This window comes from Schistocerca serialis, chromosome 1, assembly GCF_023864345.2.
Source record: "Schistocerca serialis cubense isolate TAMUIC-IGC-003099 chromosome 1, iqSchSeri2.2, whole genome shotgun sequence".
NCBI classification, from domain to species: domain Eukaryota; kingdom Metazoa; phylum Arthropoda; class Insecta; order Orthoptera; family Acrididae; genus Schistocerca; species Schistocerca serialis.
Window position 1 is genome coordinate 1,249,248,833 of NC_064638.1, and position 19,963 is coordinate 1,249,268,795.

Below are 19,963 nucleotides of genomic sequence, written 5' to 3' on the forward strand. Positions count from 1 at the left end.
AGGGATCCACCTCAATCTCGGTCTCTTTCCACAATGTTTCGGTCCCAAAATCGTGTTCAACGTTCCCTCCAGATGCGAATCCATCGAGCATCACTCTCCAGACTAAATCGGGTCTCACCTGTGAAAACAACGTTGGCCCACTGTTCGAGCATCCAGGTGGCATGCTCTGGGCTTTCCCTTCTGTGAAGACGCATCAGAGGTAGATAGTAAGTCCCTGATAGTAAAGGCCACTCTGTCGAAGCCTTCTGTAGACCGTTTGCCTCCATACAACACGCCTAGGGGACGCTGCACGCTCACATGCCAGTGCCGTGTATTAATAAGGTGAAACTGTCGTTCCATTACAGCCAAATAACGGTCCTCTCTTCTGAAGCCACGTTGGGGCCGGCCCTGCCCTGGTCTTCGAGATTCAGTTTCAGTCTCTATAAACTGTCGCCACTCCAAGGAACAGCAGAACGATTCACATTAAGCCATCGGGCCAGATCAGTTTGCGACTGCCCTGCTTCCTTTCTTCTATGGCACTCCTCCACAGAGAATCTGGTAGGCATCTTATCTGTGCCATATTGCACCGTCTGTGACTGTGTACACAGTGATTGTGGATGTGGGACTACTGGCAAAACATTACCTCGTTTCATAGTTGCCCTGACGTCATTGTTGGCATGGTTGCCCGTTAACCAGAATGCCATCTTCTTGCAGAACACGATCGTACGGACATCTGGTTGACGGTTTGTATGATTATATCGTGAATTAGACACACGACGGGGAAATAGCGGTTTTTCGCTTTAATTTTGGACACCAGTGTATTTGGCCGCCCAGATCTCCCTACGTGGGACATAATCGAGATGTCAGTTCGTGCACAAAATACTGCGCCAGAAACAATTCGCAACTGTGGCTCGCTGTAGAAGCAGTATGGCGCAATATTTCTGCAGGGGACTTCCAATGACTTGTGGAGTCCATGCCACATCGTGTTGCTTGACTACGCTGGGCAAAATGAGGTCCGACATGATGTTAGGTAGCACGCCATGACTTTTGTCACCTCAGTGTAATTAGGCTTTAAGCTGACTCTGCAGCTCCTGCTCATTTTAGTGGTTCATTACCTTGTATATTAGCTATTTGCATGTAAGTATTGTTTTTCAAATCATTTTTTATTAAACTGAAAATCACATATAAAAATCTTCTGAAGAAAAAGTGATGCGTCTGGAAGTGTGCACCCATTCTCTCCTCGCTCGCCGGCCGGGGTGGCCGAGCGGTTCTAGGCGCTACAGTCTGGAACCGCGCGACCGCAACGGTCGCAGGTTCGAATCCTGCCTAGGGCATGGATGTGTGCGACGTCCTTAGGTTAGTTAGGTTTAAGTAGTTCTAAGTTCTAGGGGACTGATGACCTCAGAAGCTGAGTCCAATAGTGCTCAGAGCCATTCTCCTCGCTCCGCAAATGAATGAAACAGGAAAAGCAACTGCATTCAGATTCTTAATTAAATGTGGCCCTTAATCGCTAACGCAGCGTCTCCGACACTGCACTGCAGTAATTCGTGCCATAGCGAGGCAATGACGAGAGAAAACAGAGTCTCACCCTGTGCAGGAACCACTATAAAACAGTGCGAGCAGAAGGTAGACTAGGCAGCAGAACAAATGGAGATATGAGCTGCTTCTGGAAGCATGTTTGGATAGCCGAAACAGGTAAGACGACCGCTTGCGACATGCGAGAAATCTGGGTTTAAGTTCCGGCGTGGCACAAATTTTCATTTGTTCTGAAATATTCTACGGCTGGTGCAGAACGATATGTGCAGTTTGTGATTTCATTCATAAAATTAAAATCGCTCAAAAGAGGGAAGGCCGCTGGACCTGATGGGATACCAGTTCTATTTTACACAGAGTACGCGAAGGAACTTGCCCCCCTCCTTGCAGCGGTGTACCGTAGGTCTCTAGAAGAGCGTAGCGTTCCAAAGGATTGGAAAAGGGCGGAAGTCATCCCCGTTTTCAAGAAGGAACGTCGAACAGATGTGCAGAACTATAGACCTATATCTCTAACGTCGATCAGTTGTAGAATTTTGGAACACGTATTATGTTCGAGTATAATGACTTTTCTGGAGACTAGAAATCTACTCTGTGGGAATCAGCATGGGTTTCGAAAAAGACGGTCGTGTGAAACCCAGCTCGCGCTATTCGTCCACGAGACTCAGAGGGCCATAGACACGGGTTCCCAGGTAGATGCCGTGTTTCTTGACTTCCGCAAGGCGTTCGATACAGTTCCCCACAGTCTTTTAATGAACAAAGTAAGAGCATATGGAGTATCAGACCAATTGTGTGATTGGATTGAGGAGTTCCTAGATAACAGAACGCAGCGTGTCATTTTCAATGGAGAGAAGTCTTCCGACGTAAGTGCGATTTCAGGTGTGCCACAGGGGAGTGTCATGGGACCGTTGCTGTTCACAATATACATAAATGACCTTGTGGATGACATCGGAAGTTCACTGAGGCTTTTTGCAGATGATGCTGTGGTGTATCGAGACGTTGTAACAATGGAAAATTGTACTGTAATGCAGGAGGATCTGCAGCGAATTGACGCATGGTGCAGGGAATGGCAATTGAATCTCAATGTAGACAAGTGTAATGTGCTGCGAATACATAGAAAGATAGATCCCTTATCATTTAGCTACAAAATAGCAGGTCAGCAACTGGAAGCAGTTAATTCCATAAATTAACTGGGAGTACGCATTAGGAGTGATTTAAAATGGAATTATCATATAAAGTTGATCGTCGACAGAGCAGATGCCAGACTGAGATTCATTGGAAGAATCCTAAGGAAATGCAATCCGAAAACAAAGGAAGTAGGTTACAGTACGCTTGTTCACCCACTGCTTGAATATTGCTCAGCAGTGTGGGATCCGTACCAGATAGGGTTGATAGAAGAGATAGAGAAGATCCAACGGAGAGCAGCGCGCTTCGTTACAGGATCATTTAGTAATCGCGAAAGCGTTACGGAGATGATAGATAAACTCCAGTGGAAGACTCTGCAGGAGAGACGCTCAGTAGCTCGGTACGGGCTTTTGTTAAAGTTTCGAGAACATACCTTCACCGAAGAGTCAAGCAGTATATTGCTCCCTCCTACGTATTTCTCGCGAAGAGACCATGAGGATACAATCAGAGAGATTAGAGCCCACACAGAAGCATACCGACAATCCTTCTTTCTACGAACAATACGAGACTGGAATAGAAGGGAGAACCGATAGAGGTACTCAGGGTACCCTCCGCCACACACCGTCAGGTGGCTAGCGGAGCATGGATGTAGATGTAGATGTAGAATGCAGCTGTTAGTGTGTATCAGACACTGTATTATGATAGGGATGGAGGAGGTTGATTAGTTAGTGGCAACTGGTGAAGATGTTGTTGTGTAAATGAAATTAATTCACATACAATTAAGAGTATTACATAATTTATCCCTTTTAGGCCTGGAGGCATTGTGGACTTGTTAGCCTACTTGTAAGCGGAGTAATTACTTTACTGATACGCGCACACACACACACATTTTAAAGGGGGAACTAGATGCAGCATATTGCCCAACTTCAACTAATCACACTAGAAATCACCTTAAGAAAGGCCTAACCCGAGGGAAAAACCTGCAGTATGCCACAAGGGAGAGTAATGATAGGATGGTTCACTTCATGAAAGCGACACAGATGTCGACGCACCAGCGGTGGTGGTGAATGTCCACAAACGTCCACGTAACTCAACAAACAGCTGCGAAAAACTAGAGGAGAACAATGGACTGTTGGCGGCTTTATAGACTCGCCTTTCGACTTTTTCTGTTGAGGAGGATCCCGAAGCATGACTCTGAGTGACAACACAAGCGGGGGGGACCTGAAAGAACGGCCCTAGACTATAACTTAGCCCCCTACAGTTGCTACAGTTGGCAAACGTGGCCAAGTAGTACCGAAGGAACCGCAGCAGTGCTGTGTTCGAGACCCTAGGCACCAAGCTGTCTGGAATGCACAGGGTGATTCAAAAAGAATATCACAACTTTAAAAATGTGTATTTAATGAAAGAAACATAATATAACCTTCTGTTATACATCATTACAAAGAGTATTTAAAAAGGTTTTTTTTTCACTCAAAAACAAGTTCAGAGATGTTCAATATGGCCCCCTCCAGAGACACGAGCAATATCAACCCGATACTCCAACTCGTTCCACACTCTCTGTAGCATATCAGGCGTAACAGTTTGGATAGCTGCTGTTATTTCTCGTTTCAAATCATCAATGGTGGCTGGGAGAGGTGGCCGAAACACCATATCCTTAACATACCCCCATAAGAAAAAATCGCAGGGGGTAAGATCAGGGCTTCTTGGAGGCCAGTGATGAAGTGCTCTGTCACGGGCTGCCTCGGGTAGTTTGGTTTTCAGCCTAGTCAACAGCGCCTCAAGCGAACAAATGTACAACTAAATGAAACTTTATAGCTCCCTTAATTCGCCGACAGATAGTGCTTAGCTCTGCCTTTTGTCGTTGCAGAGTTTTAAATTCCTAAAGTTGTGGTATTCTTTTTGAATCACCCTGTATTACCACCTAATGGCCAAAACTGACGTCCTTTTTAGAGGCCTAAAGATTCGAGACGACTTACCTGCTCTTTTTCCAATATTACAGTTCAGTCAATTAAATGTGCTGTCGATGTCGCACTACATGATACGATAGTAGAAGTGGAGGACAATTTAGTGAGGTAACTATAGTCGAGTTGGTGTCAGAAGATCCCTGACAGCTAGCAGCGCTGTTGCCAGCTTCCAAATGCGAAGCGCAAAAGGGTGCAGACGAAAACAGTAGCCATATGTAGAGCTGTGGCGTTGCCGTAGAGACTTTTACAAAATCACGTTGCGTAATTGGTTGGGAGTAGACGTGCAAAGCTGCCACACCCAGTCCACTGCAACTGTCAAGCAGCTTCTTATACAAAATCCACTGCAGCTCCTCTGGCAATTTGTAATTAATATACAGAGTGAGTCACTAACTATTGCCACCAATAATAACTCCGAAAGTATGATGGGAGCTGAAAAGTTGTGGGCAAAAGTTGCATGGGACAACGGGCGCCATAATATGACGTTGGTTTTTTGTCGGTAAGTGGGGTCGCTTCAGAGATATGAAGGTCAACTTTGTTTTTTTAAATGAGATGCTATGGTTTGGTACTTATTTTCTGATAGCGGCTATCGAGACGAATCCAATGATGTGTAACAGTAAGGTCTTTGAAGGTCCATGAAGGTCACAAAGGTGACATGAACGTCCATTTACAGAAGATGTTCGAAGTGATGACCATTGGTGTCAATGCCGTGCTGCAATCTTCTTATCATGGATTTAGTGGTACTCCTTATCACATTAGCACTTATCGAAGTACATGCTCTGACGATTCTCTCTCACATATCTTCAGGTGTTGTTGGAACGTCTATATAAAAAATGTGTTTTACGAATCCCCACAAGGAAGAATCCAGAGAGGTCAAGTTTGGCGAACGAGGCTGCCACGACACATCTCCTCTGCATCCAATCCAACGATCTGGGAATTGTCTCTGCATATCATTTCTAGCCATGAGCAAAAATTGTGCCGGACACCCATCATGTTGATACCACATTTTGTTCCTTGTTCCTAAAGGTATTTCTTCCAATAACAGACCTAATATTTCTTGCAGGAATGTGATGTACTTCCACTATTAAGATTTCCTTCGATGGGTTAGGGGCCTCTAATTCTGTTCTCCAGAATCTCACACCAAACATTCACCGACCACGGTTTTTGGTGTGCAACTTGCTGCAACCAACATGAATTTTCAGCTGACCAATAATGCATGTTATGCAAATTGACATTTCCATGGTTCATGAATGTAGCCTCGTCAGTAAATAGACTCAAACCAATTAATGTTTCATCCGTCTGAATCTGAAGTTGGGCCCATCGGAAGAATTCAGTGAGACACATACAAACCGTACCAGATAATTCTTGCTGGAGACTGATGTGGTAAGGATGATATTTATGGCGATGCAGAACACGAACAACACTACTCTGGCTCATGCCAGATTCCCTTTCGATTTGACACGAACTAACACAAGGATCTCAAACCACAGTGGCAAGAATACCAGTTTCCGTTTCCTATTTAGTAACTTTCCTTTGCCGGATATGTTTTCGATGCATTAAAGATCCAGTTGTTCTCAATTTATCATACACATATTTAAATGCATGACGTGTAGGGTGAGTACGTTGAGGGTATCTTTAAGTGTATAAGTCTCTAGCTCTCACTGAATTTCTTTGGCATTCTCCGTAAATGAGAAGCATATCAACTTGTTCTTCGAAGGAATACATCATTCGCATTTGCTTGATTCGACGATACTAGTCTTACCGTTCCTATTAGTGTTGTATTGCGAAACTGTCGAATGGTGTTAACATGTCAATGACACGTTAGATGGATACGCCGTATTCGCCGAATATTTACTATTTGCGCGATATACAAGAGAAAATTGTCAGACATGTGCTTCGACAAGTGCCGAAGTGATAAGGAATACCAGTCAATTCATGATAAGAAGATTGTAGCACTGCACTGATACCAATGGTCATCACTTCGAACACCTTCTGTAAATGGACATTCATGCCACCTTCTTGACCTTCGTTGACCTCCGAAGACCTTACTGTTACACATCAATGGATTCGTCTCGATAGCCGCTGTCAGAACATAAGTACCAAACTATAGCATCCCATTTAAAAATAAAAAAAGTTGACCTTTATATCTCTGACACGACCTCACCTAGCAACAAAAAACCAAGTCGTATTATGGCCCTCGTTGTCCCATGCAACATCTGTTCCACAAACTTTTCAGCCATCATACTTTCGGAGTTTTCTAGGTGGCAAAAGTGACTCACCCTGTACATACAATTGGCCGACTAATTTCTATATTTAAGCTAAAAATGTTCACAGAGAGGGCAGCTGTTGCTCTTTTAGCCTGTTTCAGCAACAAAGTGTTAGACAATGTCTAGTATAGATATGAACAAGTTTTCTGCCTTGCACTGTGCAGTAGCTTGTAAAGCGCTTGATCTTACAAAAATATCAATTTCAATCCAATGAGAACTATGGAAATGAAATACATGGTTACTACATACGTTTCAATCGTTTTCAAAGTTATACATTTTTTTCAAAGTATTACATGTACAAATACAAAATGCACTTGAAGAGTTCGGTGAGTGGTCTGAGAAAATAAACAGGAGTTACAAACAAAATACTTTTACTGGCCTTCAAAGTAATCACTGTCAGATACAGCACACTTTTGACTCCGGTTGTAGAGTTGTTGAAAACTGTTAGCAAACACTTCTTGTGGAGTCGCTAGAAATACCGTGGTCACACAGTGTTTGATATTCACCTCATTACAAGAGATGAGACCTGATAATACCAGTACGATCCAGAGGCCAAGCGACTGTCAGTGGCACGTTGTTCACCGTCTTCCCCGCCTCCCGAGAAAGTCAGTTGACAAAATTCAAGATTAAGACGACGTTGACCGCCTTTCTCGACGGCAAGGACTTTATCTATCATGAATTTCTACCCGAAGAAAGTGGGAGACATCATCCCATTGACTGTCTCTCATTCTCCGGACCACATTGGTAGCACCAAGTGTCATCTCCCGTAATGATGCAAATATCCAACATTGTGTTACTCCACGAAAAGTGTTTACTGACAGTTTCCAAAAGCTTTACAACCGATGTCAGAACTAGCTAATGGTGATTCTTCGAAGGCCAGTAAAGCTATTTTTTTCAACTCTTGTTTCCTTTATTTTCTGAGGCCATTCACCCAAATTTTCAGATGCATTTTGTGTGATTTATGCATGAATGGACTAGAAACTCACAGAGTTTGCATTGTGTCCAACACTTGACGTTAGAGGTGCAGTGCCTTGACAAGGTGACGAAAAAGAAAGAAAATACTCTTTATATGTTGGAATATGCGAGATGTCTTATCTGCATCTGCACAGTACGCCATGCATTCATAAAAGTTATCGAATAGAACCGCCATATAAACAGACCACTGTGCGTTGATGTCGACAATTTTGGGACGCTGGTCGTTTCTGTAAAAAGAAGAGTGCTGGTCGACTGTGTGTGCCAGATGCAGACGTGGTGGGGGTGACGGACAGTTTCGTACGCAGTCGAAAATAAGTAAATATATAAATAAATGAATCAACAGTCCGCACAAGCCACGGACTTGGAACACAACAGCAAGCTGTTTGGAAGTTTTTGCGATGGTGGTTACAGTTCAAACTGTACCATCTACAACACTTGCAACAACCAAAATCGTAAGATTATGGTCAGTGCCTTCAGTTTTTCATCACAATGCAGGAAGCACTTGGGATGAACATTTCGCCTTCAAGCAGCTATTCGCTGACGAAGCAGAAAGGTTAGTTGGCAGAATGTGAGAGTGTGGGGTACTGTGTATCCTCTTGAAATTGTGGCGCATGAACGAGAATCGCCTAAGGGTGATGTTTTCTGTGCAGTGTGACAGTCGAAGATGAATGGCCCGTTTTCCTTCTGTGAGAAGACTGTGACTGGTACCTATCACCTTGATATGTTGCAGCTGTGGTTGTTCCCGTAACTTACTACTCGTTCCGAGAATTTCATCTTCCAACAAGATGGGGTACACCTTCATTGGAGCAGCGATGTAGGTGCTACATAAACCGCGAACTTTAGCGTCGCTGGATTGGGTATAGTAGTGACGATGGTGTGGCTCTGTTCCCTTGCCACCTAAGGTCGCTTGACCTAGCGCCTTGTGACTTTTTCCTTCGCGTTTTCATTAAAGCCCGTGTTTACGTTTCCCCACTGCCTAGAACACTGGAACAACTAAGAAAACGCGTCAGCCTTGCTGTGTTGACCACTGACAGGATGTTGCTACATAAGCGTTAGAACGAACTTTACTCCCGCTTGGACGTGTGTCGTGTGATGAGAGCGGCATTATAGAACATTTGCGGAGTGCAAGATGCGAACTTGATGAGTTTACAGTTCCATTTGTACATGTAATACTTTCGAAAACATGTAGCCTTGAAAACTAATGAAACATTTACAGTAACACTGTATAAACAGAAAGCTCATCAGTGATGACAATTGCTTCTAGAGATTTTTGCAACACTTGCAGTCATTTACTAAGTTAAAATACAAATGTCGCAGAAGCCAATGTAAAATAAAAGCCACTGAGAAACAAAAAACATAACAAGCATTGCACTAAAAAGACATCACAGAATGTATACAACTCAAAATGAAGCTGGCTAAGATGTACACCTAACCCTCCATGAACCATGGACCTTGCGTTGGTGGGATGGATAACAGACTGATCTGGCCTTGTAACATCAACCATACGGCCTTGCTGTCCTGTTACTGCAAACACATCTACATCTACAACTACGTGATTACTCTGCTATTCACAATACAGTGCCTGGCAGAGGGTTCAATGAACCACTTTCAAGCTGTCTCTAGCGTTCCGCTCTCCAGCGGCGCGCGGGAAAAATGAGCACTGACATTTTTCTGTGCGAGCCCTGATTTCTCTCATTTCCTCGTGATGATCATTTCTCCCTATGTGGGTGGGTGCCAACGGAATGTTTTAGCAATCGGAGGAGAAAACTAGTGATTGAAATTTCATGAGAAGATCCGTCACAACGAAAAACGCCTTTGTTTTAATGATTGCCACTCCAATTCAGGTACCATGTCTGTGGCACTATCTCCCCTATTTCGCTATGATACAAAACGAGCTGTCCTTCTTTGAACTTTTTCAGTGTCATCTGTCAATCTCACTTGATGCGGATCCCACACCGCACAGCAGTACTCCAGAACAGGGCGGACAAGTGTGGTGTAAGCAGTCTCTTTAGTAGACCTGTTGCACCTTTTAAGTTTTCTGCCAATGAATTGCAGTCTTTAGTTTTCTCTACCCACAACACTATCTATGTGATCGTTCAAATTTAGGTTATTCGTAATTGTAATCCTTAAGTATTTAGTTGAATTTACAACCTTCAAGTTTGCGTGTCTTATAGTGTAATCCAAATTTGGCGGATTTCTTTTAGTACGAATATGAATAACTTCACACTTTTCTTTATTCATGGTCAGCTCCCACTTTTCGCACCACACAGATATCTTGTCTAAATCATTTTACAATTCGTTTTGGTATCTGATGACTTTGCAACACCGTAAATTACAGCATCATCAGCAAACAATCTAAGAGGGCTGCTCAGATTGTCCTCTATGTCGTTAATATACATTAGGAACAATTGAGGGCCTATAACACTTCTTTGGGGAACGCCGGATATTATTTGTTTTACTTGATGACTTTCAGTCTATTACTAGGAACTGTGACCTTTCTGACAGGAAATCACGAATCCAGTCGCACAACTGAGGCGATATTCCATAGGCACGCAGTTTGGTTAGAAGACGCTTGTGAGGAACGGTGTCGAAAGCTTTCTGGAAATCTAAAAATATGGAATCAATTTGATATCCCCTGTTTATAGCAGCCAATACTTCATGAGTATAAAGAGCTAGTTGTGTTTCACAAGAACGATAATTTCTGAATCCGTGCTGACTATGTGTCAATAAATCGTTTTCTTCGAGGTAATTCATAATGTTCGAACACAGTATATGTTCCAAAACCCTACTGCAAATCGACGTTAGTGATATGGGCCTATAATTCATCGGATTACTCGTTTTTCTCTTTTACGGTATTGGTGTGACTTGAGCAATTTTACAGTCTTTTGGTGCGGATCTCTTTGTGAGTGACCGGTTGTAAATAGTTGCTAAATATGGAGCTATTGTATCAGCATACGCTGAAAGGAACCTGACGTATAGAATCTGGACCGGAGGCCTTGCCTTTATTAAGTGATTTAAGCTGCTTTGCTACACAGAGGATATGTACTACTATGTTTCTCATCTTTGCAGTTGTTCTTGACTGGAATTCTGGAATATTTACTTCATCTTCTTTGGTGAAGGATTTTCGGAAAACCCTGTTTAATAACTCTGCTTTAGTGCAACTGTCATCAGTGACTTCACCATTGTTATCGCGCAGTGAAGGTGTTGATTGCGTCATGCCACTGGTGTGCTTTTATGTATGACCAGAAACTCTCTGGGTTCTCTGCCGGATTCCGAGACAGAGTTACGTTGTGGAAATTATTAGAAGCATCTCACATTGAAGTACACGCTATCTCTCGAACTTCTGCAAAACTTCGCCAATCTTGGGGATTTTGCGCTCCTTTAAATTAGCATGATTTTTTTGTTGCTTCTGCGACAGTGATTTGAGTCGTTTTGTGTACCATGGGGGATCAGTACCATCACTTATTAATTTATGTGGTACACATCTCTCAACTTCCGTCGATAATATCTGTTTGAAATCATTCTACGCTTTCATGATCAGAACGGAATAAGTCGAGATTGTCTCTTAAAAAGGCGTTAAGAGCATTTTTATCAGCTTTTTTAAATAAATGTAGTTGCGTTTATTTTTGACGGTTGAGGGTGTTAACGGTATTCAGCCTAACAGCAACTGACTTGTGGTCGCTAATCCCTGTATTTGTCACGATACTCCCTCTTTGTCCAGGATTATTTGCTGCTAAGAGGTCAAGTATGCTTTCGCAAACATTTTCGCTTCGAGCGGGCTCATGAACTAACTGTTCAAAATAATTTTCTTAGAAAGCATTCAGTACAATTTCGGATGACGTTTTATGCCTGCCGATGGCTTTAAACGTATAATTTTTCCAGCTTATCGAGGGTAGATTGAAGTCACCACCGACTATAATTGTGTGATTAGGGTACCTATTTGAAATGAGACTCAAGTTTTCTTTGAACTGTTCACCAACTATACATTCTGAGTCGGAGGGTCGGTAAATAGTTTAGACCGATTGTCAAGTATAACCTCTGCCCATGCTATTTCGCAGGAACTATCTACATCAATTTCGTTACAAGGTAAACTGCTTCTGACAGCAATAAATACTCTTCCACCAAATGTATTTAATCTATCTTTTCTGAACACTGTTAGGTCGTTTGAAAAAATTTCGGCTGAACTTATTTCCGGCTTTAGCCAGCTTTCTGTACCTATAACTATTTGAGCTTCAGTGCTTTCAATTAGGGCTTGGAGCTCTGGTTCTTTCCCAACATAGCTACGACAATTTATAACTACAATAACGATCGTTTCTACAACTACCTTGCTGTATTTTACCTGCCTCCTTTAGACGGACGCCTTTTCTGTGGTTTCCAGAGTCCCTCTAACCTAAAAAGCCACCCAGTCCCTTCCACACAACTCCCGCTACCCGTGTAGCCGCTTCCTGTGTGTAGTGGACTCCTGACCTATTAAACTGGGAACCCGGAAACCCACCACCCGATGGCGCAAGGAATCTGCAGCCTACACGGTCACTGAACCGCTTGAGTCTGATTCAGACCCTCCACTTGGCTCTTTACCAAAGGACCACAGTCGGTTCTGCAAATGGTGAGCTCCGCCTTAATCTCACAAACGAGACTGGCAGGGGAAACTACAGCCGTAACTTTTCCCAAGGGCATGCAGCTCTACTGTATGGTTAAATGATGATGGTATCCTTTTGGGTAAAATATTCTGGAGGTAAAATAGTCCCCCATTTGGATCTCCAGGTGGGAACTATTAATGAGGATGTTGTCATCAGGAAAAACAAAACTGGTGTTCTGCGTATCGGCCCACAGAATGTTGGATTCCTTGATTGGGTAAGTAGAAAATATAAAAAGAGAAATGGATAGGTTGTAGTTATAGTGGGATTTCAGTGGCAGGAGGAATAGGACTTCTCGTCAGGTGAATATGGCGTTATAAATACAAAATCAAATAAGGGTAGTGCAGGAGCAGGTTTAAAAATGAATAAGAAAATAGGAATGTGGGTAAGTTACTATGAACAGCATAGTGATTGTTTTATCATAGCCAAGAGATACTCGAAGCGCACTCCCGCTACAGCAGTGCAAGTTTACATATCAGCTATCTCTGCAGATGATGAAAAGATTGAAGAAATGTATCATGAGATAAAATAAATTATTTATATGGTTAAGGGAGACGAGAATTTAATTGTGATGGGAGACTGAAATTCGACAGAAGGAAAAGGAAGCGAAGGAAAAATTGTAGGTGAATTTGGACTAGGGGAAAGGAATCAAAGACAAAGCTGCCTGGTAGAATTTTGCGCAGAGCATAATTTAATCATAGCTAACCCGTGGTTTAAGAATAATAAAAGAATACATATGTGGAAGAAACCTGTAGACACTAGAAGGTTTCAGATTGATTATATAATGGTAAGGCAGGGATTTAGGAATCAGATTTTAAATTGTAAGACATTTCCAGGCGTAGATATGGACTCTGGCCAAAATTTTTTAGTTATGAACTGTAGATGAAAACTAAAGAAATTGCAAGAAGTTAGAAAATTAAGGATATGGAATCTGGATAAGTTGATATAACCATGTATTGTTGAGGGTTTCAGAGGGAGCATTAGGAAAAGGTTGAGTAGAACAGGGTAAATGAATACAGTAGAAGAAGAAAAATGACTGTGAAGTCAGCAGAGGATCAGATAGGTAAAAAGACAAGTCCTAATAGAAAGCCTTGGATAACACGGAAGATACGATATTGAATTTGACTGATGAAAAAAGAAAATATAAAAATGCAGCAAGTGAAGCAGGCAGAAGGGAATACAAGCGTCTAAAAATGACACTGACAGAAAGTGTAAAATGGCTAAGCAGGAGGGGCCAGAGGACAAAAATGAAATGATCATCTGGCATTTAATGGCCGGGATATCCCTTTCGGGGTTCGGCCGCAGTATTGCAAGTCTTTTAGTTGACGCCACTTGGGCGACTTGCGTGTCAATGATGATGAAAGTGATGGACACACAACACCCAGTCCACTGTCGGGCACCGAAACTGGGCCCCCTTGCTACGCTACCGTTGCACTATGGAGGCGGACGCCAGATGACAAATGTAAGGATATAGAAGCGTACGTCACTACGGGAAAGATAGATATTGTCTGCAGGAAAATTAAAGAAAATGGAATATGAATATCAAGAGCTCAGACAGAAAACCAGTCCTAAGCAAAGAATGGAAAGCTGAAAGGAGGAAGCAGTGCATAGAGAGCCCATACAAGAGAGACGAACTTGTAAGCAATGTTATAGAAATAGAATAAGACGTAGATTAGAAGGATATCGGAGACATCCATGAGAAGAATGTGATAGAGCTCTGTAAGACCTAAGTCGAAACAAGGCCCCGGGAGTAGACAGTGTTCTGTCAGACCTACCAATAGCCGTTGGAGGGCCAGCCGTGACAAAATTCTTCCACGTGGTGTGCAAGATATATGAGACAGGCGAAATGCCCTCAGACTTCAAGAAGGATGTAGTAATTCCAGTTCGAAAGAAAGCAGGTGCTGACAGGTGTGAATATTACCAAATGGTCAGTCTAATAAGTCATGGTTGCAAAATACTAACTTCAATCCTTTACAGATGAATGGAAAAACTGATAGAAGCCGACCTCGATGAAGATCAGTTTGGATTCAGGAGAAATGTAGGAACTCACGAGGCAATATTGACCCTTCTACTTCTCTTAGAAGATAGGTTAAGGAAAGGAAAACCTACATTTATAAAATGGTTCAAATGGCTCTGAGCACTATGGGACTTCACATCTGAGGTCATCAGTCACCTAGAACTTAGAACTACTTAAACCTAACCAACCTAAGGACATCACACACATCCATGGCCGGATTCGAACCTGCGACCGTAGCGGTCGCGCGGTTCCAGACTCTAGCGCCTAGAACCGCTCGGCCACTCCTGCCGGCTACATTTAGCGTTTGACAGTTTTGACTGGAATGCCCTCTTTGAAATTCTGAAGGTTTCAGGAGCAAAGCATGGGGAGGGAAAGTCTATTTACATCTTATATGGAAACCAGGCAGCAGTTATAAGAGTCAAGGGGCACGAAAAGGAAGCAGTGATTGAGAAGAGAGTGAGACAGGGTTGTAACCTATCCCCAATGTTATTCAGTCTGTATATTGAGCAAGCAGTAAAATAAACCAAAGAAAAATTTGGAGAAAGAATTAAAATTCAGGGAGAAGAAGTAAAAACTCTGAGAATCACCGATGACATTGTCATTGTGTCAGAGACAGTGAAGGACTTGGACGAGCAGTTGAACGGAATAGATACTGTCTTGAAAGATGGGTACAAAATGAACATCAACAAAAGCAAAACAAGGATAATAGAATGTAGCCGAATTCAAAACAATAGCAAAACAAGGATATTAGAATGTAGCCGAATTCAATCAGGTGATGCTGAGGGAATTAGATCAGGAAACGAGACACTTAAAGTAGTAGATGAGTTTTGTTATTGTGGCAGCAAAATACCAGATGATGGCCGAAGTATAACGAATATAAAATGTACACTGGCAACAGCAAAAGAAACGTTCCTGAAGAAAAGAAATTTGTTTACATCGAATGTAGATTTAAGCGTCAGGAAGTATTTTCTGAAAGTGTTTGTATGATGTGTAGCCACCTATGCAAGTGAGACATGGACGAAAAACTGTTTAGAGAAGAAGAGAATAGAAGCATTTGAAATGCAGTGCTAGAGAAGAATGCTGAGGATTAGATGGGTAGATCACATAACTAATGATGAGGAACTGAACAGAACTGGGGGAGAAAAGAAATTTGTGGCACAACCTGACTAGAGGAAGGGATCGGTTGGTAGGACACATTCTGAGACATCAAGGGATGATTAGTTTAGTATTCAAGGGAAGTGTTGGGGGTAGAAACCGTAGAGGGAGATCAAAAGCTGAATACAGTAAGCAAATTCAGACGGATGTGAGCTGAGTATTTATTCAGGGATGTAGAGGCTTGCACAGGACAGAGTAGCATGGAGAGCTGCATCAAACCAGACTTCGGACTGAATACCCCAACAAGGACGTACACTTCCGGCCAGGGGATGCGGTCGGTAAAGATTGACACAGACTTTCTCGTCTCCTGTGGGATTCAGAATTTCGTCAATATTAGCGACTCTGAGCTGATGTGAGGCGCGAAACATAAGAAATGTTTGACATTAGCCCACCAACACCAAAGGAAAATTATAAAGAGCAAACGAATTAAACCGTAAATATAACCTGGTGCCCATCAAACACGTTAAAAACGTAAGCGAGTACACATATGCACACACACACACACACACACACACACACACACACACACACACACACACACACACAAATCGCACGAGTATTTACGACGATAAAGATGTAACATATATTGATACAGCAATACTTACATAGCGGGACGAGTGTCGTTTGCTCACCGGAAGACACAGCAACTGACTGGATGTAGCTCTGGAAGGGCATAGTGCCAAAACTTCGACAAGAAGTCACTTGGCCCGATAAAAGGTCACCAACTAGACAGCCGGCAGCGATAATTTAAATCGATTCATAACTGCCTTAGGTCATCGTTCGCCTGTGCATGTGGACACAATTATCGTAAAGTCTCGGAAGCGTTAATGAATCCATTGTCAAACTGTACAGTGGATTACTTCAAGGTAACACTAGGGTTTACTAGCAGTGTTAAAATAACTGAACTTCATAAACCATACTTTTGTGAAGCACCGTTACGTTCACGCTCATATGAAGCCACAGTTTTGTATAAGCAAAGAACTGATGTAGGGCACTGTATCCTCGTTTAATACTAAAGGATAGAGATGAGGTGGAGGAACAACTTGATAGCGATAAACAGTGTGGTCGTTCTAAAATTAATTTAATCCGGCCAAGCGTCCACGATTCTGCAACGGTAGTTGTAACACCTCATTGGAGTAATTAATAAAGTAGTCCCACAAAACGCCTAATGCGTCCTGCATTCCTAAGATTGTTGAATTCCAAATCTGCGCACATCAGTCCCATCTATTTGCACATTTCGTTTGACGTACGAGTCATCTTCACGACTCAGCAACTATGTGTGTGAGTGACTGCAAGAGCTATTGCATGACAAATGTAAGTGAAAGGGATAGAAACATAGCATAGGACTATCGGACAAGCGCCAGTAGTGACAACTGTTTTAGTTTTAAATTACTGCTCGCAGTGACACTGATCGCGAAAAAGCCAAGTTCAATGTTTCGTAGCTCGCGTATACTTTAATCGTGAAAAAGAGGGAATAAATTAATATTTCCTCAAATAAATTTTCAAACGGAATCTCCGACATGGACAGTGAAAATAACGGCGAGGAAGATCGGTATGAGCCCTCCGAAATCTTAAAACTTTGATAAATATTGCTAATGCAGCCCATTCCTTAGCAGAAGATCTCCATATTACGGAGATACAAGTTTTAATAACATCTCACAAAACACAAGCTGCAGTATCAAATACGTTACTAGATAAGCGATAGGCATCTGAGACGTCCAACAATGTAGTTACGCCAGTATCACCTCAGGACAGCAACAGAGAAGACATTGGCCACTCGATGGAGTTCGTGCTCGACAGAAAGGGGGTTCCTCATGGTAAAGAGAGGATGGTTTCATCAGAACAATGCCCTTCCAGTCTCTCAGGTGGTAGAAGTAAGAGTCATAAAAAGGTTAATCAGTTTATGAGAAACCCAAAATCAACAGTCACGGAAAATTCCAAAGTTAACCCTTAGGGTAATTCAACACAAATAGATACACAACATGTAACGATCCATACATGTTTTATCCTATTCAACAAAATTTCGGCAATATTCATCTACACGTTTTCAGAGACCTTCTAATTTTTACTAGGCTACTGATAATGGACTTTTTGTGTTATATATGGAAAGCCTGGACAAAAGCATAGGTCGTTTGCACCGAGTTGCATTACGAAAGCTTTTACATAACTCTCTGCCAGAAATCAAGACTGCAGCCATCAACATCTCTTCTGTAGGTAAAAATAAAGTAAAATTGGAACTAAAATTTTCTAACAAAGCGAAATTATAGTCAATAAGAATCCCACATTCCCTCCTTTAATGCGATTCTGTCTGTTTTAATTATTCGGGAGTTGACCGTCTTGTTTTAAACTTTCTTTGCTTTTTGCGTTTAATTTGATTGGGAAACCGTTGAGATTGAACTTAACATATACATGGATGGACATGAGAAATGAAAGGTTGCAATAAATTTTTCATCCGTGAGCATTACTTTATGTATGAAATATTCTGTTGCAGATTAATAAAAATGAATTTCCTTCAATATTCCAAAATAATGATTCAAGTTTTATTTTTATTCAAGTACTAAAGCTCTCTGTGCAAGAATGAAAATATTATTGTGCATCGAACTTAGCAAACATTTTCACGTTGCAGTGGATTTTTGTTTAACTGGATATACCCCGACTAGTTTTGAAGCGTGAGACAATCTTTACTATATGAAAATGTTTTTTTTTATTGCTAAGCTCTCCTGAAATATTATCCACTTTTAAATACACTTTCCGATATGTTCGGAATTTATCATTTTTTTGAATGAAAATTTACAAAAGCTGCAGCTTGTATCCACCTGTGAATGCACAGTAGTGATTCTGCGTCTGGAATGCTGTGAAAAGAAACACTTTTTTTGTTTTCATTCACCTCTACCTGTATCCTTTTGAGGATGTGGTCGTTATTGCAATCGTATATTTAAAACTGCGGCTGCTGCAGACTGCTCGCTCGCGGCGCAGCTTCGTACCACCAGCGATATCCAATAAAATGCTGAAATTTCTTAAATAAAGCGGGTAATGTCCGGTGCGAACATTGCAGTAATTTTGACAAACAGATTTCACTAAATAAACATATTTTAACAGAAATAATTAAAATCTGTACACACCTTTTACAATCCCAGCTACAAATGGCGTCGATCATCGACTCACGACAAAAGAAAACTACATAAGAGCCTAATGCAACGTCACAGGTTCCTCTCCCATTCAGTCCGTGCAGAAGACAAGTGATTCTATTACAACATATTGCCTATTTATATCTTAACTAATTCTTGTACGGTCTTTGTTATTTTGATTACATATCGTTTCTTCTGTGGCGGTTTTCACATCCTCCGCCACAGATAGTATTTCACACCCTTTGAAAAATCATTTATAATAGCAAAATTCATAATTATCTTTTTCCTTACAAAATTAAGTGTCCTTTTGAAATTCAATTAACAGAAATACATATAAATTATTTGTTACAGTGAGCATTATAAATCGAATTGTTCTTTTAACTTTCACTTTGGATGCGTGCTGCCAGAGAACGTTACATTGCCCCCTGGCAGCATTTGGTGAACAGTTTTTTGACACGTTTGACACAATGCTGCCATTAACGTTCGTACTACCGTTGTCCTTTGGTTTACGAACACTTATACTTCACTTAAGGGATGACCATTTCTTAGCTTTCGGCTCCCCTCATTCGGGCAAGGTGCAAACAGGAAACCTGGGTAAAACTGTGCCGGAGCCCAGCCATCCCATATGGTTCGTAATTGGATTTGTCCATTCTTCCATTAAGCACTTTTATGTACATTAACAGTCTATAATGAAACGTCACATAATAACACTGTCACATACATTGATATTATAGTTTGTTGTGTAAACGTCTTTCTCGCACATACTATGTCACGATATTACTTCAGTTTTGCATATCTTTTGACCTATCGCGTCAGTTTGTAAATGTTATTTATACGACACTTTATCGTCAAAGTTTCATCACAACACATGGTTCTGCCAAATCATTTACGTATATTATATGCTGTCAATGTTTTTAGAATTTAAACACAGCAAATTTTAAGTTTCTTTCGCATAAATCGTGTTCATACAAATGTTTCTCGTGATATTTTATTGGGATAGTTTTGGCAAATGTTTAATTACACATCGACAATGACATTCGTCTAGCGGCGTGAAGTAATCGTTGCACGGTGAACGGCGCGTCGCGTCGTGTCGGCCCCTGCTGAGGTCAATGTTCGCGGTGTTGACAGACACGGCGCGGAGCGGAGAAGCGTGGCCTTGTCGCCGCTGCTTCGTGCCCCCACGGCCAGT

General features: G+C 41.8%; 1 protein-coding gene across 1 annotated transcript in view; it reads right to left on the reverse strand.

Moving 5' to 3' along the window:
• The window catches only part of LOC126419334 (arylsulfatase B-like), a 138,747-nt gene extending 122,434 nt beyond the window's left edge, over positions 1 to 16,313 (reverse strand). The window contains exon 1 of the mRNA XM_050086519.1: positions 16,252 to 16,313. Coding sequence (XP_049942476.1) covers positions 16,252 to 16,253 — 2 coding nt within the window. The 5' untranslated portion in view covers positions 16,254 to 16,313. The remainder of the gene's footprint in view (positions 1 to 16,251) is intronic.
• Positions 16,314 to 19,963: the final 3,650 nt, after the last annotated feature.